Source organism: Typopeltis vanoorti, chromosome 5, assembly GCF_054136105.1.
Source record: "Typopeltis vanoorti isolate ZY-2024b chromosome 5, IOZ_Tvanoo_1.0, whole genome shotgun sequence".
NCBI lineage: Eukaryota > Metazoa > Arthropoda > Arachnida > Uropygi > Thelyphonidae > Typopeltis > Typopeltis vanoorti.
Window position 1 is genome coordinate 138,137,470 of NC_143553.1, and position 25,758 is coordinate 138,163,227.

General features: G+C 35.3%; 1 protein-coding gene across 2 annotated transcripts in view; it reads right to left on the reverse strand.

Moving 5' to 3' along the window:
• Window positions 1–25,758, reverse strand: part of LOC150106864 (tRNA (guanine(10)-N(2))-methyltransferase TRMT11) — a 203,618-nt gene that overhangs the window by 138,857 nt on the left and 39,003 nt on the right. For both annotated transcript variants that reach the window (XM_090392774.1, XM_090392773.1), the window contains exons 4-5: window positions 20,853–20,934; window positions 8,971–9,060 (exon numbers count right to left, since the gene is read on the reverse strand). In XM_090392774.1, the coding sequence (XP_090248900.1) occupies window positions 8,971–9,060; window positions 20,853–20,934 (172 nt within the window). The remainder of the gene's footprint in view (window positions 1–8,970; window positions 9,061–20,852; window positions 20,935–25,758) is intronic.

A 25,758-nucleotide genomic window follows, 5' to 3' on the forward strand; every position in this document is an offset into this window, starting at 1 on the left:
AGAGAGTTATCCACCATGGCATTCAGTGAATGACCATAGGGGAAGCTGGCTATCCAATTACAGTGGGTGGCAGGTAGATTGAAGGAAGGCACTTAGGTCTGCTAAGCAGGCTTCAATGACAAACACAATCAAGTCTTGGAAATGTCAAGAGTGACAGCACAGTTCTCCAAACCTTCCATGGCACATGTCCAGTGGCAGGCTAAGAGGTCACCTGTGGACTTCAGATAGTGGAATCCACACTGGTGGTTACTGATTAACTGGTAGTGGAAAAGTTGACTGTCACTAACTTTCTCCATTATTCTGGAGAGGACTAAGGTGATGGCAACTGATCAATAGTTAGACGAGGATTTTATTTCCTTTTTTTTTGGAAAGGTTGGATATATGTTTACTTCTGTGTGGTAGGATAAGCGACAGTTGACTACAGAAGATTGGAGGATGACAGAGGTCAGGAGTTAGCTCTGGACACAAAGTGTGAATACAATTGGAGAGATGCTAATGGACCTAGAAGACTTTTTAGCATCCAAGTTATGTAGTAGTCTTCTTATGACTATCTGCAAAAAACCATTTGAGGCATGGTGCTCAGTTATGGTATAGTAGAAGGTGATTTGCCTTCATCACCTATGCAGGAGTTGGAAGAAATGAATGATGTTAGGAGGTCAGCTTTATCTTTGGTCAAGTAACAGTGGTGACATCAGAAAAAGAAAGAGGTGGAAGTGTAGGTGAGCAGAAACTGCATTTAATGGCCTTTGTAAGGGACAGGAAGGTCCTTCCTGTCCCTTAAATAGAAACAGTTGTTTCTATTTAGACAAGAGGCCAGTTTTTTGCTACTGGTATTTATGATGTTGGATTTGGATTTTCTGATGGCTGTTTTACATTTTCTGCATGCTTAAGCACAGACTCAATACGAAGCTTGGGTTTTTGTTGCAAGTCACCAGTAGCTGAGTTTTTTTCTTCAACTGCCTCAAATATCTGCTGAACCAGGGTTTGGAAAGTGGATGAGAATATTAGAGGGAATAAAGGCCTTCATGACAATAAGGATAATTTCTGTGACTTGCTTAGCGTACATGTCTGGGTCAGAAGAGTAGAAGCAATAGACATCATAGAAACAAAGAGTAGTAATCCTAGCAGTTAGTTTGAGAGGGGAGATGACCTCTGCAGTGTATCTGGAAGAACTGGTTAAAAAAAAAAGATCAAAGGTATTGTGAAAGTTGAGGATATTGGGAATTTGGGTAGGTAGATGTGTGATTTGCTTAAGGTTACTTCTTATAGCAAAAACTTCCACATAGCCATGCTGGCCTGGCCAAAAGGCTGCGGGTTCGAATCCTGTGGTGGGCGGTAGATGCTGGTACTGAGTAGTGGAGACAAATGTAGAGTAGGTGCCCTCCCTCGATGAGTCTTTGGACTCACTGGAGTTGTTAAATCTCATCTCCTTTTCCTTTTCCTCTCTTTTACCTTGTGGTGTCGAGGGTTTATTAATCATCAGATCTCAAACCATTCACAGGATAAGGTAGTCAGCCATAAGCCCTGGTGTATCCTATTAGTGTTGAATTCAAGGCCAGTCTGCCTGCTTTGCGGGATGAAAAACCCCAGGATAAACTGGGGGGAAAACCCTACTGTCCATACCCAAGACAGGCTAACTTGGCTATGGCTGAGAAAGATCTTTCAGCTCCTCACATCACTGATGGGAATCAAACCTAGGACACTCCTTCCCCAGGCACATGGTTGCGAAGCACACGGTCACTAGGCTAACTGAGTGGATCAGAGCTGTCAATTAATAATTATATTCAGATTAAGTGATGGTGTTGGAAAAGTGAAGCTGGTTGAAGTTGTGGATATTAAGGTCACCTAGGAAGATGACTTCACTATTTGGATGGTGGATTGCAGAAGGTCAACAAGCTTCATGGATAGGAAGATACAAAGGTCAGAATAGTTTCCAGAATTTGGGGAGTGATAAATGTAGTAGATGAATGTTACTGAATGGAGTAATGGAACTTTGAGCCAGAAAAAGTAAAAAAACTTAGGATTCTAAATTTAGCATTCTCTAGCAGGCAATGTCAGATCGCACAAAGGCACAGGTGTGTTCTTGTGGCAAAATGAATCATGAGAAAATCATACTGTACATTAAATAAATGCTTTTAACAATCAGAAGATTCAATGCATTATAGACACTTGCAACATGGCTTTAAGAGTGAAAGTAGCATTCCATTTCCTTACATTACTGACATCTCAGAACCAATTCCCAAGAATAATGGGGGTCAGTTGTTTTTTCTAGCCAACAAACTGTTATTGTTGTTATTACCATCTGCCAAGGATAAACTTTTGATACTGTCTCTCTTGGGAATGCCACCTCACATATTCTGGACAAATTGAACGGTCAGTCGAAAAGAGACTTCAAGAATACAGAAAGAAATCATGTTTCATCTTGTGAAACACAAACTTTTGGGATTTCTGAGATGGAGGAGTGGAGTTGACCCAGATCATAGAATCCTTTGGTTGGAAACATATCTGTAGATACTCCTTAAAATGGGACAAATTTGAAATGGCATCTGTAGTGCTGAAGCTCTCTTGTATCACACTAACCTACATCTCAACTATTGTATTTGTTTACCAAGAATCTGAGAGATTCTTACTTCCAGCAACAGCCTTTTTTTTTTTTTTTTAGGGGGGGGTATAATCCATATTTAGTAATGTTATTTTTAGCATGAAAGTCTCATACCATGAATGTGAAATCCATTATTGCTTGCTCTACCTTTTAAATTAGTCATAATTCATTGATGACAGTCCACTATTTTCAGACTGAAATATCCAATACTTTTTTTATAATATTTATTATTATTAAAATCATTCTTGTGTGAATTACAGTCAATTATCTATGCCACAAATGTCACTAAAAGCATAATTATTTAAGTAGAAGCTACCTAGGTATAAAAGACGAAATTAAATCTTTCCACATGGCATTACAAAACTGTAGATTAAAATTAAAAAATGAATCATATTATTGCAAATGATAAGAAAAAAAAAGTGTGTTTTTATGTACTATAATAAACCACATGGTTAGGCAGAGATCCACTTTCTTTGTTCACTGGGGAGTTTACAAAATCAAGTGCAACCTGCAGCTTAACTCTACATAGGGGAAACAGGATACACAATTCCAATAAGAAAAGACAAACACAAACACTACATTAAATTCCTTCACTATGCTAAAACAGGCTTGTGTGATCATGCACTCCAAACCTGTCAAAGAATTAATTGCAAAAGAACCAACCTGTATAGCATTCAGAAGGACATGATACAGAATCCCAATACAAGAAACCCTAATCAGACAGAACCTAAAGATAAAAGGACTGTAGAGGTGCAATTGATGTAGTCTACTTTTAATAATTTTTTTAGTTAAGCATGCTTTTTAATTTTGTATGAGGTTTGAATGTTGCCTTAATATTGTAATTAAGTCTATTTATTAAGTTAGTTAAGCTGATATTTCGCTAATGTATTACAAAAATGGCATTTTTGTAATACATTAGCGATTCATAATGCTATGAATAAGCTTTCATAGCATTACTGTAAAGGATTTTGTGAAGTTTTTTTTTTTTTAGTCATTCTTCATAGAGGTTTGGCAAATAATTTCATATTCATTCTACAGTGCCTGTTCATCAGAGCAAATTGTTAACATTATGTTTGAGGGTGCTGATGTTTTTGTTTTGGATGGTGGTGTGAATCTTTGTATAACAATTGGTCTGTCTGTGTGTGTGTGTGTAGGTTTACAGTAGACCACGAAAATGAGACTACAGTCTGAGGGAAGACTTGTGACAGTGTGTCTAGAAAAGGAAGACAGTTATTGCTTTCAACCTCAATAATGAATATGTTTGGATATGTTTGTGCTGTTTGTTCAGGTGGCTTAGGAATGTATTTAACGTTTGGCAGCCATGGGACCAAATGGTGAATATATCACCAACATATGTGAGCCAAACATTGAAAAGTCACAAATTTCATGTACAAGTAGTCACCATTAAGCTACTTGTATATAGAGGTTAATGACTCCACATTAATTGTCTCAGTAAGATACTGTATTTATTTACTAAAATATAACTTGCCCTCGAGTATATATATCCCACCTCTATTTTTACTTTACAAAAAAAGAAATTAAAAATTTCACATATACCACGCACACAAAAAAAGTTTAAAATTTTAAGAAATAGATAGTGAATGTTGTTATGGCAGTTTCAGATATTTTGGAATTTGGTTGAAGAGAATCAGCATTTTAACTCAACAATCGTCAGCATGCCTTTGTTGTTGAGTCACGTGATCTTTTGTTAATACCACACCAATCATATGCAAGACCGGAAGTAGTGATACTGAATAGTAGATTCTTGGTAAGTCATACCCATTTTCAGTTGTTGTTTTTTTTTAAATCATGGCGATCTTATGATTCTGAAATGATAAAAGAACAAGCAATAATGAAACTGTTTGTTTTCATTTAATTACAGAAGCATTGTTGCTAAAGATTCAAATATATCACAAGATGAAGGTGAGCGGCTGATCACATAAATAAAGTTCATAATTAAAATTTAAACACATTCATTTTATAAATAATATCAGCAATTATAAATCATAATAAATACTGAGACTTAATTATACAGTAAACCCTCGATTTAACAAACTAATAGGGACTAAGGGGTGTCCGTTAAATCGCAAATTTTTTAAAATAAAAATATCTGTAACATTATACTGCGCACTGTAATAACAAAAAAATTGTTTTACACACACTTTTAGATAAGTTCATGTTCATTGTTGAGGCAATTGGTTTAGGTAATCCTGTTTTGAAAAAACTATAAATTTTTTTTAACTTTTGAATTCTGCTGTTTTTTATAATTAACTCCCTAAAATTACAAAAATATATGTAATAAAACTGCAGCAGAAAGTCACGCCACACGACAAAAGAATCAACTACAATACGATTGGTGTAATCACGCCCTAATCATTCACCGAACATGTTTTATGAGCGGTGACTCATTTCTTTTTCTTCTGCAGCTTTTCCCACTTAAGTAGGGTCGCTGTTTGTGATGAGTCTCCTCCACAACCTTCTGTCTTGGGCTGTAGCCACAACCAAGTTCTTCATCCTCAAGTCCTCCTCCACCATCTCCCTCCATCTCTTCTTTGGCCGTCCGCATTTCCTCCTCCTCTGCACATCCATCTGCATGACCTTTCTTCCCACATACTCTTCCTCCTCATCACATGACCAAACCATCTCAATCTCGCCTCCTGTATCATTGCTCCTAAGTTCGTAACTTTCACCATTCCCCTTACATAGTCATTTCTCAGACGATCCTTTCTGGTCACACCGCACATCAAACTAAGCATTCTCATCTCCGCATACGTCATAGCTGGTCTCACTACTGTCCTGTAGATTTTGCCTTTTAGATTGAATCTAAAAGGCAAAATCTCTCTCCAGTTCTTCCATCCTGCATCCCACTTCCTTCTCAGCCTCACCATCCTCTATCATTGTTGAACCTAAGTATCTAAAGTCACTGACCTTCCTGATGACCTCCTTCCAGCTCTAGATCTGTCTCATGGTTGCCATCCAGATTGCAACACATATACTCTGTCTTACTTCTACTCAGTCTCATACCTCTCTCTTCCAGTACTTTCCTCCAACTTTCCAGTTTAGCTGCCACTTCTTCTCTTGATTCTGTACACAGCACGATGTCATCTGCATACAACATAGTTCAAGGCACGTCTTCTCTCACCTCCTCCGTCACCACCTCCATCACAATATTAAACAGGAATGGACTTAATGCTGACCCTTGATGCAAGCCAATTGTCACTGGAAAACTTTCTGTCTCTCCCAGGCAGGTTTGAACTCTTGTCTTCACATTTCTGTACATCTCCTGCACCAACCTGACATATTTCTCCGGTACCTTCTTCTCCCTCAAACACCTCCAGACTTCCTGCCTTGGCACTCTATCATACGCTTTCTACAGATCAATAAAAACCAGGTGTAGCTCCCGTTGCTTCTCTTGAAACTTTTCCATCATCTGTCGCAACCCAAAGATAGCATCTGTCGTCAATCGACCAGGCATTTATGTTGGCTAAATTACCACAGTGTTTTTCCAACTAATGATGCCAGCAAAGGTTGGTCGATTGGTAGAGCCTCTGCTACTAATGGCTCAGTTAAGTAAGTTTGAGCGCAGTTAGTAGCTGGAAGGTGGTTAATCGTTCGATGCTGTTGGCACACTCTCCCTCGATGAGTCTTTGGACTCCCTGGAGGTGTCAAATAATAATAATGATGGCCTATTCTCCATCATTTGTTAAAAATAACAGGAAATTAATAACAAAAAATAACCTGTTAATTTAATTATAGCAAATCTTGGTTAAAAGCATTTTAAAATTAACAGGGTGTTAATTTCCACATTTGACATACGGACCGGATATTTTGCCCATTAAATTGAGGGTTTACTGTAAATGTCAATTTAATTTTTTTCTGAAAATCCCTGTATATACAGGGTGTTCGGGATAAATTTGACATATTTATAATTAATTATATTTTTCCGTAAGTTACATGTATTAACACACACTTCTCTTCATTTAAAAGTTTGGACCCTTCTTCATTCATATACAAGATGTCAGAAAGGATGGATAGCTGGAACCCACCTGAATCATGGAAGAGAATAACTTGTATCATGATGATTCGTGCCAGCCATCAAAATAAGGATATTACGACTGCTGCCCAATGCTCCCTGAATACAGTAAAAACAATCAGGCATGAACTAGAGACTTGCAATGGTGACTACGAGGATGTAGCAAGAAGAAAGATCCCTAGCAGACGATCTGATTGCGTTCGTACAGCAGAATTCCTCGCAAATCTGCAGGAACAGGTGTTGAAGAACCCTGGCATTGGAATTCGGGCTTTGTTCGTGGAGTTGCTAACTGTAGTCAAGCCCTGGATAACAAGGGTAGCCAATGGTAGGCCGTATGTATGGCAGCAGGATTCGGCCCCTTGCCACACCTCTGGGAAAAGTCAAAAATGGTTGTCTGAAAATTTCTACGACTTCACCAGTCCAAATGTTTGGCCTCCAAACTCCCCAGACCTTAACCCCATGGATTATTTTGTATGGGGCGCAGTTGAAAAAGACACCAATCGCACTTCCAGTAATACAAAAGCCCAGTTAATGGATAAAATTAAAACAGTTTTTGCGGCCCTTCCCAGGGAGACTGTAGCATCAGCTTGTTCGAGGTTCCGAAGCAGAATTGAAGCTGTGATCGATGCTAATGGTGGTTATTTTGAGTAAATCTTGTTGATAGTATTGTAATTAACTCTGCCTGTAATGTTTTTTTGTCAATTCATTAAATTTAATAGATACAAAGAAGATTTTCTTTTTCCTTACGAAACTGTCAAATTTATCCCGAACACCCTGTATCTTGCACCATGATTTCTTAATGATTAAAAAAGTGCAAGTTATATTTGAGTAAATACAGTACTTCATGAACAAACTTTGTTTGTTTACACTGGAATAAAAGATTAAACAAGAATATAATTTCTTGGCATCTTTAATTTATAACCAAGTGAAAAAAATTTTCAACAATTAGCTCTAATCCAGGGTATTTTAATAAGGTGTTACACCTTTATACTACTTGTATATGGGAAATGGATGACTTCTGCATGCATTACTTCAACCTTAGTATCTCTTCTGAGTTTGGCTCACAATGATGAGGCTTCAATAAAGGTCGAAATTGATCTGAGTAGTGGCCCTTCCCATAATGCATAGCATTATACACGCCTTGGAAAGGATATGTGCTTTGCATTATGGCAATTAATGTGAAGTCCTTAGCCTCTATATACAAGCCTAGTTGTGAAGATACTTCACACAAACCTTGTTTGATTGCACTTGGATAAAGGATTAAACAAGAATATAATTTCTTGACATCTTTAATTTATCTCAATAAGGAAGTGATCAGTACCAATTTCACAGCCCCAATAGGTATACTAACATCTGAAGAAAATTTTGATGTTCATCCATTTTAAATAAAGTAATCTATAATTGATTTCCATCCTCTTGCTGATCAAGTAAATTTATGTATATCATAAATTTACTTGATCAGCTATTTCCTGCTATTTATTACTTCAAGTTTATTATATACAACAATCCATTAATTTTTTATATTTTTGTTTATAGTATTTTATCCATAGATTCCAAATATTATTATTAATTTTTATTTTTCTAATTCTTGCATTTAAATCCCCCTGTTAATATCATCTGAGCCCTTAGGATGGGTAGAGTTCCCTAATTAGGGGTAATAGAGAACTAATACAGCTGACACACTACTCCTCTGCTGAAGCCCCTAAGGGCAAATATTCATGCCCATAGATCTGTGTGTTCATAGAACTGGTTTGTCTGTTTTGAGCGATGAAACACCTGAGTTTCCAGGAGAAAAACACCTACTTGAGAACTCACCATTTCAATGAAAAGAAATGATAAAGGTTCCTCACATCATAGAAAGGATTTGAACCAGGGTCTCTTCAACCAAAGGGCTCATTTATACCAATTGAGCTATGGAAGCTTTTCTGCTAATATCACAGTCATTTTTGTTTATCTTGTTTTATATATATATATATATATATAGATAGATAGATATAGATACATGTTTCGTAACTCGTTTTCAAGGAATTCAATGTTTCCATTTTCTCATCCCTCTTCTGGAGCATATAATCCAATTAAAATCCAGTTAAGTAGCCTCTGTTTATTTTTAATCTAATGCCTTCCTCAAATTTAAACCTACAGGAGAAATGCGGTATGTATGTGGCTGGCATTTATTCTAACTTAAAATGTTATACTTATACCATGCAATACTGATTTAATATTATTCAATATAAAATGACCAAAGTCAACATGTCTTTAAAATATATCAAAAATTAAATCTTAGAATGGCCATGATCTAATCTTGAAATATTTTTCAAAGTCTGAGGACATTTACCTCAATCCTCTGAATCTTTGATTCTCTACATATCTTCTTTCCAAAACCTTCTATCTGAATCCTGAAAGTGCAACTCTGCATGTATGGACTCTAAAAATAAAAAATAAATAAAATTTTATGAAATTTACTTTAATAAAAAAGTCAATAAAAAACCTAATAATCCACCCCTTCCAGAAAACTGACTACTTTAAATGGATATTTAATAACTGAATCATCATACTTGCTGGTTTAGGTAGTCTCAGAATTAGTGGTGAGACAGCTAAATGCATTCGTCAGTCAATTATGCATTTTTACTTGTCTGTGTGTCTTATTTTTACTTATTCATTTATCATTATTATTTTTCTTCAAACATCAACACAGGTGGTTCAAAATCTATAGTACGTTGGGGTTAAGGGTAGGCATGGTTAACAGAGACGGCACCTATTTATATTTTTCTTGAAAAGCTGGAGGGTGTAAACACTGTTAGCAAATAGCCCTCTGTAAGGAGGGCTATTTGAGAGAACAGAGGTAGATAAAATGAAAGAAAACAAAGAGAAATAGGTTCAGTGGGTACGCATTTGGACTGTTGGGAAGCTAACAGGTTTAGTGGAATGACAGATATGAGTTCAATGGAAGTACTTGTAGAAGAGCATAATGCTGAAACAGACCATCTGTGAAGTAACAAGTGAAGTGAATTAGTGACAGGGATTACTGATCAGCTGAACACTCCTTTGGACAGAATCGAAATTTTTAGGAAGGTTTTTGGTGCACCATCCCAACCATGAAAACAGTATTCTAAGGTTTGGCAGATTTTGGATTTGTATAGGGATAGTAGCTGGATGGGTGAAATACAGCATCTTGAGTGGAAAAGGAATGTCGAGTTTTTTAGAGGATGAGGAAGCTACTGCTGTGATGTGTTTATGCCAGGAAAGATTAGAAGTAAATGAAAGGGAAAAAAAAAAAAGAAAGAACTCAGATGCTGGTAGCAGTGATTGGTAAGAGAAGGTATGATTTGTAACTCATATATCATAGTGAAAATAGAAAAAAGTCTCAAATGTTGCTCAGTGCAATGTAAACAAGATTTTATTTGCATTACATTTGTGGTCAACAAAAGCTGGAGTATTTATATTCTATTTCAAAAGTGACCTTAATGTAGTCCCTTATGTTCACAGACAAATATATTATACAAAGTACAAGCTGCATCTACAGAATATTTCAATATTATGAATTATTTGTGTGTAGGTTAAAGATATTCTGTAGTAATTATTCATTACAGAATATTTGATTCTATAGGAACAGTAACTGCATGGCAGCAGCCTTCAGAATATTCATTTGGACTGTAGACTTCTGTGCTTTTAAGAAGCAGATGCCCTCCATAAAAAAATGGAGTCATTTTTATTTGTACGTTCAGCTGATGTTTAAAGGCTTCAAAGATTCCTTAAATGACTGTTCAAATTTTAAGAACAGTGCAGAAGTTTCAGTCACTTCCATACTATTGTTATCAGTAAACAAAACATGACTAGGCACATCCAGACTGCTTGTGTTCTCATTTCATTCATTGAATGGTTGGATCTAGTTATAATCGATAAACAGTAAGCAAGAAGATGAAATATGAGGGGAAAAAACACAAAAAGAACAGAAAAGTGGTGAAAATGAGGATGTATGATGATGATATGCTAAGCAAGTAAGTAATGAAATTGTTTTCCAAATGCAAAGACTTGTGACAGTGGCTACATGCAAGATGACAAAAAAAAAAAAAAAAAAAAATATATATATAACTGTGTTAGTCAGACTTGAAAGGAAATAAGATGATACAAGAGAATACAAAAAAGCATATCACAGGAGAGAATATAAAAAAGTAGCTGAACGACAGTGGTGGTTCATCCATAAGGGCTGCAGCCCCTCCAGTATAAAATGAAAGTTCATGTTTTATTATTGCTATTCTTAAATTTTTATATATTTATCTAAAAACAATTATTTTCTTGTTTGTAATACAATACTGCTTGATAGTATTTTATATAATTCATTTTGTAGCAATAGTTTTTTTGCAATAGTCAATGTGCTGTGCGGGCTAGGGTTAGCAGTACTGGCTAGTATACTCAATGCTGGAGCTGCATTCAATGCAAACCACACCAAACTGCTACCTAGTGTGTGTGTGTGGGGGGGGGGGGGGGTAATGTGTCATTTACGTGCAATTTGGGCTGGTAGCATTGCAGCCCAAGATACATTGCTACTACATGAGCACAAAGAACACTGTGAAATCTCGCACAATAAGTAATTCTATAACTTATCATGCTCAGTTTTACAAGGCTCTTAAGTCAGGAAAATACATAAAATATAATATAAAGTGTATATGTGATAATAGTTTATGATATATAATATGTGTATGGTTTTGATATTGCTTGTAAAACAATTGTGCCCAGCACAAAAGAAAAAGAAATGTTCTCTGTTAAATAATGAGTCAGATAAAAGGTTGCCTGGATTAATGAAGAACAAAAGGAAAGTCCTGAAGGGAAAAGTCGCACAGACTTGCGAAGGTTAGAGAGCATCAAGAACAGAGACTTCGGAACGTGACATTGTGACACACCTGAGAGTGAGTGTGTAATATGCGAAAGTGAAAGACAAAGAAAAATGGCCCCATTAGTAGGAAAGAGATTCCCAGTGCTTCCTCTTCCCTGCGACCATCAGCACCTGTGGCCAGGAACCAAAAGAGAGGCCTTGCTGATATAGTCCCAGAACTCCCCAGGAATTATTCTAATTGAAAGCTTCCAGTCATCAACTTCCGAGAAGAAAGAAAAGGGAACATCACTCATAGTCTGCATCGATCCACCATAGAGAATGGGGTTCATTGAGGCGACGTCCTGGAGAATAGGAGCATACATTAGAATTAAGACGGAAGAACGGGACATCCTAACGAAACTTTCACTGAGTATAAAGAACTGTTTGTGAAGGAATATCTGTAAGTAACTGTGATAAATTAGTACTCTTGTGGCATGGAATAAGTAGCTGTGAGAAGGTATGCAATGAGTTGTTATTTTAGTAGTGTAAAGTATGCCAGAAAGCTAGCCTTGAATTGTCCAAGTGCATCTTTTTCTTAACCATATGCACATCTTTCTTCATTTAATACTTGTTCAGAGATATAAAAGTCTATTTCCTGTGATTCTAAGAGTTATTTTTATCTTTCTGGAACCAAAATAACACAATAAACGTTTTAATGGCTGATATAAAAAGTAAGAGAGTCAACAATGAATAACTAACAGTAGAGCGCCCTCTAGTTTTCAAAGAATAAATAGGTCTATGAACTACCTGTAATGCACATAGCGAGTTTCAATTAGATTTCGTATATATTTGAAGTTCAAACATGGAAACGTACTGCTAGGATTCTCTCAATGTTTTGAATGAACTACTTATTTGATCAGCATAACGTATAAAATTTTAGAATAGTCTTGATATGAATTTAATACTAAGATTTTTAACTATTTTCATATAAATGTATGCCAATTTTTTAAAACTAACTATGGGACTGTTGTATTGTTGTTAGTGCAAATAAGAGTATATCTTAAAGATCCGACAGATTACAAATGCTCTAGCTATTTTAGCAATATTTCAAGAGTACAATCTTAATTTTAAAAATACAGTTTAAAATACTCCTGTTTCATATATCATTTTAATTTATTTTAATTTTGTTTTGCCAGTATAATCCAATCGCTGTACAAAGCACTTACAGCCATCATTATTAAATATTGTACGACACTTCAATTGTATACAATACCATATCAGTGGAGGCTACAATAAGTAGCGTCCTTTTACCAGAAAAATTCACATTAGTGTAATATTTTATCCTTATAGTAGCTTAGAATCAAGATTTAGAAAGGCTAGGGAAATGTAGCTATATCTAATTGATGTTTGGACTGTACATGCATTTCTCAGTTATAATAAATGACTTGTAAACAACACGCTGACTTGATACTTGTCAATGCATTATCTCGAAAAAAAATTGCAAGCCTGTGTGCTAGTAGTGAGTTGTCACAACTGACCTAGTGTTGCAATAAGATAAAGAGAAAACTCTAGTTAAGGTTACAAGTCCCTGCATTGTCGTTAATCCACATTCCAATCCCTCACTCTTGGAAGTGCAGTCTGGCTGGTGTAGTAAAAAAAAAAATTTTTTTTTTTTGCCAGACTGTAGAGCATAAGAGACTGGATAGGTCGTAACCATATAGCTGGTGGCAATGAGAATTAAAGCCAGCCATATGTGCAATAGAGATTAAGACAAGGCAGGAAGTAGAAAAGGGGAAAATGCTAATACAATGCAAGTGAGTAAGGATATAAGGATAAAACCTTGGTTCTATGCAACCTTACAATTACATAGTATGTACATATGTATAAAAGGTAAAAATGAAAACTTTACAACACTAATTAACATAATTGTCGTTGTTATCGTAAGTAAATAATGTGTGGTTTTTCTTTTTTTTCTATTTAATTTATATGTGAGTTGAATGTTGAGAATGAATGAAGAACTTTACAACACTAATTAACATCATTGTCATTATTGTAAGTAAATACTGTGTGGTTTTTCTTTTTTTCTATTTAATTCTAGCATTTAATTTATATCTTTGCAGAAATGAATGAAGAAAAGAATTCTATTAAATATTGTTAAATTCTGTTATATTTTAGTTTTATTAATGATATAATTTTTTCAATCCATATTGATTTTTTTTTTTTTACTTTTATTGATACAACTACAAATTCTTACAAGTTGCCACTGCTGAATGATATAAAAAAGGAAAAGCAAAAGTGTCATAGTCATGAGCCTCATGATAGGAATGGCAGAAGCCAAGACAGAGAGCTGCAATTGCAATTCAATGCACAGACTAGTAGATATGGCGTGCAGTAAGTTAATGGGTGTGGTGATACTGAAGGTCAAAAGGATTTGTGCTTGCAGGGTGAATTATCGTAAATGAATTTGGTGATAGATGCTTGGAGAAAGAAACTTGAGTTCAATGAAAGAGAAAATATACATAGAGAAACTAGATGTGTGAGGGTAGTGAGCTTGAACATGTGTAAAATATGGTAAGGGAGAAATTACGGAGGGGATGACTAAAATTATGAGTGGAAGGATTAGTTTTGTCAGACAAGAAAAAGTGATGCCTGTGGCAGTTATTTTTTTGCTTTGGATTCAAGCAACTAAGACTATAAGGTTAGTTTGTGTCTTCCACTGACAAACCCTGGTAAAGTTTCTTTAGACCAATGGGTCTTAACCTTTTTAGTGATCAGCACCCCCTTGAATCTAAAAATAAGTTCTCGCACCTCCTTGAAAAATGTGTTTCTATTTTTTTATTTAGGAAATGACATTTATTGCAAGATAATTTATTTATTGAAAAATAAATACATACATTTACATATACATACAAAACAATATCTCAATTTTTAATGGCTATGTTGTTGTTGTTTATTCATAATAATACTTTTGAAGCAAGGCTCCTTTTTTGAAAGAGCCACACGTAAGTCATCACTTGCATTTAAGCAATTTCTGGCTTTTGTTTTTATGTGCAAAAGTGATGAAAATCCCATTTCACACAGGTAGGTGGTGACAAATGGTAAAAGTGTCTGCAATGCTGCTTTTGCCAGCTGTGGATAAGGTTCTAACTGTGTACACTAGAATTGTTCTAAGTCCAGTTTTTCAAATTCCATTTGAATACGTGCATTGGCTCGTATTTCAATAAGATTGTCTTTTATTAAATAGCTGTTGTCCATCGAATCTGGGTCAAAATTTAGAAACTTCTCTCGCACCCCTGGAAATGCTTTCTCACACCCCAGGTTAAGAACCACTGCTTTAGACAGTGGCAGTGGGAATAGGGAACATGAATGAGAAATCAACTCACACTCATTAACTGAACTGGTCAGTTTTAGCAGTTACCTAAATATCCTGCTTTATAAATAAAAAGAAAAAGAAAAAAAAATATATTAAATTCAATTAATTTTTTAGAGTATGGTTACTGCAGCAAAATGTTGTAGAAGTATTTTCATCATCATCAAATTCCATCAAAAGGAAATGGAAGGAAGCTGCAGTAGAACAAGAGGTGGCGAGACTACAGAAGTGAAAGAGCGAAATTGCTGGAAAGCAAGATTTGAGGAAAGAGTTATTCAAAATAGAAAATGAAATGAGGAATATGGGGAATGATATTAGATGTTTAGTGAAACCAAATGAAGTGTGCAAAAGAATGGAATAAAAGAAGAAAGGGTAAAAGAAGGGATGAATGATTCAAGATTAGTAATGTATGAAGATTCCATTGTTAGAGGACTGGTTAATGAGAGAGTCCATAAGGTCTGCTATCCAGGAGGGAGAATGGGCAAGATAATTCATACTTTGAACATAAGGAGGAAACGAGCAAAAGAAATAGTGGTGGTTGTGAGGATAAATGATTTAAGTGAACATAAGGAGAATATGGGTGTATTCAAAAAAGAAATTGAATGTAAGGGTGAATATCACGAGGTTATTGAAGAGTGAAAGATAACCGCATAGTGTAAAACAATGTCACTGTGTTGCCAAGTATGATGGTGATGATGAGTTGAGATGGAGAGCCAGAATTATGAATGATATGCTAGCGAAGCTATGTGAAGAGAAGAGAGTGCAGTTTGTGGATGTATGGCCTGTATTTAAGGGAAGAATGGAATTATACAGACATGATGGACTGCATTTGAATGGTTTTGGAGTGAGCGAGCTAGAGAAACTGTTGCTAGATGGAAGTGCAGTGTGTGATGCAAGCAAGAGATCAGAAGTAAGAGATGAAGTGAAGAAACAGGACAGCAATATTAAAGAGACTGAAGTGCTTAGCAATGGAAACAGTAGTAGTGTGTAGTGTGACAGATGAAGAGAGAATGGGAATGCAAGAGGAACAGGGAAAAAAAGGGGGAGCCAGGGTGGATAGGGAGAGTGAATGCCGAAAGCAGTAGTAGTGAATGTATGTATGGGGATGATCAGCATTGAAATAGAACAGATAGGATGTCAATGGGTAGTTCAGAGTAAGCAGACATATATGGTAAGCAATGATAAAGGTAATTGGGCAAGGGCAGGTGTGGTAGGGGAAAAAAAAAAAAAAAAGTTACGACTGGTTATAGACCTACGAAGTAGGTTCCAAAAGTTTCTGGCCTGACATACAAAATTCACAGCAATTTTAAAATGCTACACGTGACAGATAGCACCACCTATCGGGAGCTTAGAATACCAGTTTCAACTCTCTACCTGCATCATTCAGTTGGAGACACTCATATGACTAACACATGGCATGTAATGTTAAAAATTGAGTGTTGCACTATGATAAAGTTTTACATCCAAGGGCTTCTCCAAGTGCTATGAAACAGCGATTGGATGGCGTTTATGGGGAAGCTTCTCCTTCGTATTCCACTGTGAAGAAATGGGAAAAACAGTTTCACCTACGAAGTGATGGTGGAGGAAAATCTCTCTCTTGTTGAGGAGGAACTGCTCAGTGACACATCACTGAAGCTCAAAGAAATCTGAGTAAGGTTGTGGTTTTCTAAAACAATCTTTTGCATCATTCACGAGAAGCTTCACATGACAAAGGTCAGTGCAAGGTGGCTGCCCCGACTTCTCTCTTCAATTCAGAAGGAGCATTGAGTGACCTGTTCCTGCAAGTTTTTAGAGCTTTGCCAAGGGAATCAGAGAAAAGTGCTGAAATCCATTGTCATTGGGGATGAAACCATGGTCCTTTAATATGATCCTCTTTCCAAAAGGGAATCCATGGAGTAGCACAAATCAGTGCTTCACCTGGTTTGTGCTACTCCATGATTCCCTATTTTAAGGTCACTCAATCCACCAAGAAGATCACGGCAACAGTCTTCTGGGATTGCTGGGGAATTCTCTTGAAATGACTTCAAGGATAGGAATACCACCGTGAATGCAGAATATTATGCTTCACTCCTACATAAACTGTGTAATGCCATAAAGGAGAAGAGACGAGGAATGCTGAGTCATGGTGTTCACCTGCTTCACGAATAGCCATATGGACAATGCACCAGTCCATATGGCTATTGTTGCGAAGGCTGGAGCTTCCAGGAGAATAAACACTCACCCTACAGCCCAGATCTAGCACCCAGTGAATACTACCTCTTCTTAAAACTGAAGAAAGACCTTCAAGGAAGAAAATTTGCAGATGACAATGAGGTGAAAGATGCAGTTTTAGGCCATTTTGCAGACAAAAGTACAGACTATTTTTTCAAGGGCATAGAAATGTTAATTCAAAGATGTGAAAATTGTGTTGAAGGAAAGAGAGATTTTGTTGAAAGTGATACAGTTGTTTTCTTTCTATCACCTCCAAAAGTTAGTCAGGTCGGAAACTTAAGGAACCATCCTTGCAAAAATGAACTGCTGTGTTTATTTACAAATGCCAGGAGTATCAGATATGAGGGAGATGAAATGGTTCCCATGATTAAGTTCATTCACCCCAGAATCATTGGAATAAGTAAACATAGTTGAATGATGATGATATCGAAATAGAACGGTACAGTGCTTTTTGCAAGAATATAAAGGACAAGAAGGGAGGAGGGGGGGGGGGAGTGCTGATGATAGCAGGGGAATTATGTCTACATAAGGTAGACCTGAAAGAGGGAAATAGTGACATGGTTTTGAGACAGTGTGGTGTGAGGTGGAGGTTGATGGAAGACATATTTAGATGGATGCTGCTTTAGGCCAGGGAATATAGAGGGTAGTGATGAAGAAATATATAAAAAAGTTGACTTTTGTTTAGGAGTGCCCCTTTTTTTTCACAATGTCATTGGCTCTTTACCCAAAGCTCAGGGCATCACTGAAGTGTCATAAAGCTAATATATGAAGATATATGAATATATGATATAGGAGGAAAATTTGGACATACCTTTTTGGTTGTTTATTCCGGTCTCCTCATTCGGGTGATGTACCTTCATCTGCTATTAAAGTAAAAGAAGGTTTTTTTTTGGGGGTAAAGTAATGTGGGGGAATTATTTGAAAAAACCCAGGTTTTTTATATGTATAATATTATTACTATTAATAGTGGGTAGAGAATGTTTGGGGGGGGGGGGGGGTGAGAGAAGGATCTGAGGATAGAAATTATTTTTTGAGGAAGAGGAGGGATTTAAATGAAAAAGTCAGGGTGGAAGTAATGGGGTATGAGCCGTTTCAACAGGTGTCGTCTTCAGAATTCGTGGGGGAAGTGGTGGCTATGTCATGTCGGCTAGGCGTTTCTGTCTTTGGTGTATTTGTGTTGTCTCCTATTGGTTGGAGTCGTGACCTAATTTTTATGTTATGGAGCTTCCAACTCTCGGGAATGAGTTTATTGAGTTTTTGTCACATTTGTCATATCGTTTCCAATATTCTAAGCATTGTTACGTTGTCTTGTATGTCTAATAATATGGCCTTGTCGATTTGCAGGGTATGTTTTTGTTCAAAGGCGTGGATGCTGTTTTTCCTGTACTTTTTTATCCTGTTTTTCTTTTTGTTGTTGCATTTTTTATTGTTTAAATGTTCTGGAATAGGGATGTTACAGTCACGAAAGTGTTCTTGTAATCTTGCCCATAAAGACCTGATAGTAGAACCTGTGTAGGTGACACCACAGTCTTTTTGGCAGGGAGATTTGTAAAACAACGTTGTGGTGTTTTACTAATATTTCTTTGCGTGTGTGAGATTTTGTAGGTTTTTAGAAGTGTTACCAATTTTTGGTTTGTGGTGAACACCAGCTTATAGTCAGTGTTTGAAAATGTATTTGTAGGCGTTGTATGTGTTCTGGATGTATGACAGTTTATTTTTGTGTTGGGAAGTTTGTTTTGGTTATCGGGTTGTTTGGCCTGGCTTTTGCTGTTTTGCTGGCGTAATTTATTAGTTGTGTTGGGTAATTCTGATTTTGAAAAATTTATGTTAACTTCTTTATTTCTGTGTTGAGATAATTACGGTTTGTTGAAAACCTGTAAGCATTTATGAATTGTGTTAGGATGCCTGATTTTTTAATCGAATAAGGATGGTATGAGTTAAAATGAAGGTAGTTTCCGATATGTGTAGGTTTGTGGAATATTTTCGTGGCTATTTTGTTGTTTGTTCTGACTAATGTCAGGTTTAGGAAATTGATGGATTTGTCTTGTTCGGTTTCTATGGTGAATTATAGTCTATTGCTGTAATCGTTAAGGGATGCTTGTAAGATGGTGATGCGTGTTGGTTCTCCAATGCATAGAATATCATTCATGTATCGACCATAAAAGGTGATGCCGGGGGGCATCACCTTTTATGGTCGATACCTTTATATGGTCAATACTTTTATGGGGGGGTTGAGTAGGAGTGATTCTCTGTGTGCTAGGAACAATTCAGTTAAATGTCCGCTGATGTTTTGTCCCATAGGGAGTCCGAAAATTTGGATATACATGTTGCTAAAGTTGAAGAAGTTTGCTGAGATTACTAGTTTGATGATATCACTGGTGTTAATTCTGTTTGTAAATGTAGTGTGTGGTCTTCTGTAAGTAGTGTGTGTGTATACAATGCCTAGTGTTCTAGGGATATCCACACTGGTGTATAACAGTGTATAACAAAGTTGCATCCAGTGAAGTGAGGGCATCTTTGTGGGATAAAATTAGGCTTTTTATTTCTTGGAAGAGGTTGTTTGTGTTTTTTATCATAGATTCTGAAGTTGTAAGTAATGGTTTGAGTAGTTTGGCTACGAATTTCGATAAGGGAATTGTGGTGGTATTTTTGTAAGAGATTATTGGTCGTATTGGGTAACAATCTTTGTGGGTTTTGATTTGGCCGAACATACAAGGGGTACGTGTGGTGCAGGGTGTCGTGTTTTTCATTGTGATTTTGTCTGTCTTGTTCTGATATTTTAGAGTGTGTAGGGTGTTGTTGATTTGTTTTATGAGGTCAGGGGTGGGGATGAAAAATACAACACCCAGCACCAAATGTATCCTTTGTATGTTCAGCCAAATCAAAACCAACAAAGGTAAGGAGGGTTAATTGGGTAGGAGTTACATGGATGAGTAATATCATTAAGCATGAGCTGCAGAAGAAGAAAATGCAGTGGAGGGTATATAAAGAGAAAGGTGACCAGCAAACTTATGAACTGTACAGGGCTCAGACAAGAAAGGTGACCAAGCATAGCAAGGAAGGCAAAATCAGATTATGAGAAGCATCTAGCCAAGCAGGCCAAAGGAAATCCCAAAGAGTTCTTTCATTATGTGACAAGTAAGAGGAAGAATGACTATGGAAGATTAACCTTAATGAGTGATGATGGTCATGAGGGGACAAAAGCAGATAAAATAGTTCAGTTACTGCTTTAACATACGAGGGTGGTCTGAAAAGTTCTCGCCCTAACAATGAAAAAACAAATTTATGATTTCAAAATTATTTTTATTTTTCAACATAATCTTTTTCAACAGTGAATAGAAGTTGGTTTTCAGTGCCAAAGAAGACAAAGTCGTTTCCAACAGCAGGAAAGGTCATGGCATCAGTGTTTTGGGATGCTAAAGGCATTTTGTTTATTAATTATCTTGAAAAGGGTAAAACAATAACCGGGGAATATTATTCTGATCTCATAACCAGACTAGCCAAAAAAATTTGTGAGAAAAGACTCGGTTTGCAGAAGAAAAAAAATCATCTTTCATCAGGACAATGCACCTGATTGTGTTACAATCAAATGGACAATGACCATTTGATTGTGTTATATCAGCTAATGATGCACATGTGGGTCTAAAACAAATACAGAATACAATATGACTAAATTCCAAATTGCCAGACCACTGTCATTTGTTCAATATCCAATTGGACACATACTAATAGGCATACTATGGGAAGATGAGGATTACATATTTTAATATTAATTGAAACTGCACCATTATGGAGAATAGCAAAATGTATGAAAGATACTTACAAGGAAATCCTTTGGCAAGGCTTTAAGCTGGTCATATACCTCCTCATGAGTAGTCCCATATGCTAAAAGTCTATAAGCTGACCTTAGAGAAAAAATTCAATCAAAACAAATAATTATCATTAGCATGGAACAAGTGTTCTCCACAAAGACTAAAGAAAAGAATTAAAAATTTTACTTGGCAATATTTAAAAGCTTAATTAGCAAAAAGAAAGCTATACCACAGATAACATATAAACTAATTGTTATTTTTTTAATTCAAATGTTCTAGTAATAGTTTCTAATTCCTTGAAAATAGCAGTAGGTCATCTACAGTAGTAGATGACCTACTACTATTTTCAAGGAATTAGAAACTTTTTTCAGGAAAACAGTATATAGAGGATTCAAACAGGGAGTGACCACCATCTAGTTTTGAGCAGGATAAAACTGAATATCATACTAAACAAAATGTGTAAGAAAGTTTTAAAATGAATGAAAGTTGAACAGCTTTCAGAGGTGAACTGTGAATTTAAATATGCAAATATCATTTAAGTAAAAAAAGGTTTAAAAACAAGAAAGAAGGGAATACAGAGAAAAATGTAAGAAAGCAAAGAAATGTGTAAAACTAGCTAAACAAAAAAGTCATGGGAAGACTTTGATAAGAACACAGAAAATAGATATCAGGAAGGTAACAAAATATTCTGGAGGCTATTGAAAAGCATAGAAACAGGGGAAAGAGTAAAACAAAAGGAATTAGAAATGATAAGCAACATGAAAACTATATTCTAGATGTTTGGAGTAATTACTTTGAAAGACTGCTAATTGGAAACAAGCAGTGGCAGCATAGTGGTACTGCTTTCACGAGGAATGCAATCAGAACAATATATTAACACTTGGGATAGAAAAAGCTCAATTATTATTAATTGAGCATTTATTCAGTCAATTATTCCTTATGAGAGGTCAATGCTATTCACAATGTCTATCATGCCACTCCTTAAACTCACCCACTGTTTGCACTTTTATTACTCTCAGAGGAAATGCATTCAATGCTCCCACCACTCAATACAAAAAAAACTTACTTCTCATCCTTTTACTCACTACTTCCTTTTGTAACTTGCAGGGATAGCCCCTTGTCCTTTTTCCTACCTCTCATTCTACATATGAAAAATCTCCCAAGTGTTAATCTGATAATAAACCTTTCACCCTTGCTACTTAATTCTCCAACTATACGCAATGCCATCTAACCCCCCCACCACCACGATCAACAATAGTATTTTTTGTCTGTAAATTGCATGTGCTCCCATGCTCAATTTGCTGTATGTGGAATGGGGAAAAAAAAAAAAAAAATGCTACCTGAGACCGGCTAACTTATTCAATTGAAAAAGCCCATATAAAGATCCCTCTCACCATGAGGAATCTTTTTACAAGTACTTTATGGAAATATGAGTGCCAGCATGAATATAGGTGTTGGTAGTTTATGGGGTCTATATAGAGAATGCAGTAAATTATAAATTCCTGGAATTCATAATTTATTGTGTGCAGATAGTTGGCTAAAAAGTTAAAGTCCAACATACAGAAAGATCTGGCGAGTGATTTTGACTTTTTAACCAGCTGAACAACAGATAACTCGTGCCAGCTCCTACGTTTCACGTAGTTTCATTTTTAACTGATATCATAATGGGTCCTACATGTTGCATGTATTTTAGTAATTATAGTTCATGTTAGCCTTTTCTTATATTTTTTGCCATTCTAACTAGGGATGTACCAAAATGAGATTTTGCTGAAGCACTGAATATTTAGCTGAAGCATATTGAATTAAATTTTATAAACAAATGTTTTGGAAAACCCCCCCCCCCCCAATTTTTTTTCCCCATTTAAAATTTTTTTATCAATTTTTCAATAAGTGTATTTTATTATTCAAAACATTTGTTTAAGAGTAATTATTTAAGTCAGTGTTTAAGAGTAATTATTAAAGAAGAGCCTAAATGTATTCATTTCAGCATTGTAATATAAACAGATCATTCCATAGTTCATGCACTACATAAGAAACTTGAAAAAAAGAAACTACAATGCAAGGATTGTATTCTCATAAGCTTTCTCTTCTTTATTGCAAACTCTCCAAGTTTCTCTCTCCATACACACACACACACACACACACATATATAGAAATACCTTGTATAGCATGGTTAATTGGCTCCAAGAAGCGTACGCGCTATGCAAAACCACGTTGTTCGTTCTGTCTATGTATAAAGGTTTTCAATTTAATTTGTTTATTACAAAAATTTAGGATAATAAAAATGTTTAAAAATGAAAAAAAATTGTTATTTTTATTAACTAAATAATAAATAAAATCCTTTTAAACTGATATAAAAGTTGTAGAAAACAAAACAAATATTGATTCAATTTTAGCATATAGTAATTTACTTTTTACTAAAGTAGTCTTTTAGTGTTCGTTGAACCATCCTTGTCTTATGTATATATTATAAAGTAGTCTTTTAGTGTTTGTTGGACCATCCTTGTCTTCTTTGTCTCTTCAAGTACAGTACTAGATCTATATAGCATTTGATGACATTATTGAGACTTTGTCTTGTTAAACTGTGAATGAAACTATGTTGTGTATTTTGTTTTTTTTTTATTCACATTTAACATTGCTTATTATATATTAATCATGAATTGTATAAAAGTTATTTATTACTCCTTATTTAAGAATTATTATTTAAGTATTTATTCTGAAATTAATCAGCTATTAATTTATTAAACAATAATATGTGTATAATTTATTAAAACTTATGTATATATTATAACGTGAATATTATTATAGTTATCTGTATACGAAATGAAAGAGTTGATTAAGTAGCTCTAATATTCTATTTATTGTGTTTTTATTAACTCAATGTAGTGGTATAGCCTTATGTAACATTAACGAAAATGTTTAGGTTTATTTGTTGTCATGGAAACGCATGAAGTAAACGAGCAAGAGTGGAACAGAGCGTGAACTTGAAAAGGAATAAGAAGAAAAATAAAAAGTAACAAGGGAGTTGAGACGGAATTTTTGAAGTGAAAAGAAGCAAGGGTATAAACTACAGAAGTGCAAGTAAATGAAAGGTTCTCAAGGGCAGAAGTTAAAAGGGATAATATTTATATGCGAGCAAGGACGAAGTGAATCTTATAGTTAGCTGAAGGTGAAGTCAGCAGTAATAATAAAAAGAAATTAATGCCGTAATCGGATAATATAAAATGCTGGACGTTCAGTGAAGAATTCTGAATAAACCCAGTTGGTCTAGAATTGCGACTTATTTTTAATTTGCCCTAAGGAGAACTGCACAGTGTTTAATTGGTTAATGAGTAGTAACAAGGATAATTAAAGTACCCTACAGTTGATGTCTAGAGTTCTGAAGCGCGATTAATAGTGTTTTAGTTATAACTGTGGATAAGTCTTATAGATGTGTTCTTAAGTGAAATAAATATATTTTAAAAGTATACTCACAACGTAATTGATGTACTAGGAACTATTTCTGGTAAGGACTATCAATTTGAATTATTTCAATGCATGAAGAATTGAGTGTTAATTACGCTACGTTTGACCTAACTTTAACTGTGGAAATTCTTCGAAATTGAGAATTGAAGATAAGAATTGCTTGAGAGATATTTACAGCTATTAGTGCCTGCGATATTTTTGAGCTTATAGCATGGCTGAGAAATGTGTGGAAACTGATTAGATAGGAAGTTCTATTATGTTTAATTAAGTGTAGGAACTTCGTGACTCATAAACTGAGAAAATGTATGTGAAGGTTTGGAAGATTGAACTAATGTGATTGACTTGACCTAATGTTTAACTTGATTCTATTGTTTAAAATTAGAAGTAAAATTTATGTATGTGTTATATAGCTTATATTAAATGTTTCATTTTGTTTATCTAATTATTGTGTTTGCCTGAATTCCTTTTTATTGCACCGTTCACAAAAATTCGAATCTTGCGGGAATCCCAAGTGGAAAACAAATACTTCGGCCAGAATGAATGAGGAGACTGCTAACTAACTTTGAATTGATCCTGCTATTTTGTATAGACTTATCTAAGGATAGAGTGATGCAGTATAATAGAAATTTCTCTACCCTTGGATTGGTGATCAATTTACAATTAGTTGTGTTTTATTTTATGAAAGTGACTTATAACAAGGTGGCGGATTCGAACATGAAAAGAACAACGTCGCGACAAATGGCGCAGCTGACAGGATGTGATTTGATCGATAAGAAGTAATTTAACAACTATAAGTTAAGAGATTGAATTTAGTTTTGTAATAATAATCGTAGAAATACTCCCTGAAAATTTTAGAAAGTAAATTAAATAAATCACAATGAACTGGTTATAATCTGGAATCAGGCAAAGATAAAAGTTGTTTTAAAATAGAAAGATTGTATTATTTAAATTAGTAATTCATTAATCACTATGGCTGTTACATCAAGTTCTGAAATGAATGATAGTGAATCCTTTCATACGGTGAACCCACAACAGGTCTTTCCCCAATTTTCAGGTGAAGAATCAGATGATGTGCTATTTTTTTTTACCTATGTTGAAAAACTTAGAGAAATAGCAAACTGGACTGATTTTCAACTGCTAGTTCTAATCAGAAGTAAATTGGTAAGTAAAGCAAAAACATTCCTATATTCTTCTCCAATACTTCGGGAAATGTTTGAGTATTCTAAATTTAAAGAAACTTTATTGTCTCAATTTTGTAAACTTAAAGGTGTAGGCCCTAATTTATGGAAGTTACAGAGAGTCGTTCAAAAGGATAAGGAGACTATTACTGATTTTCACAATCGTTTATTGACACTAACTAACAGTTTGAATGTTACTATGAAGATAAACCTCACTTAGATTGGGCTGTATTCCAACAGTTCCAGCAAGGCCTTAGGCAAGAATTGAGAAAAA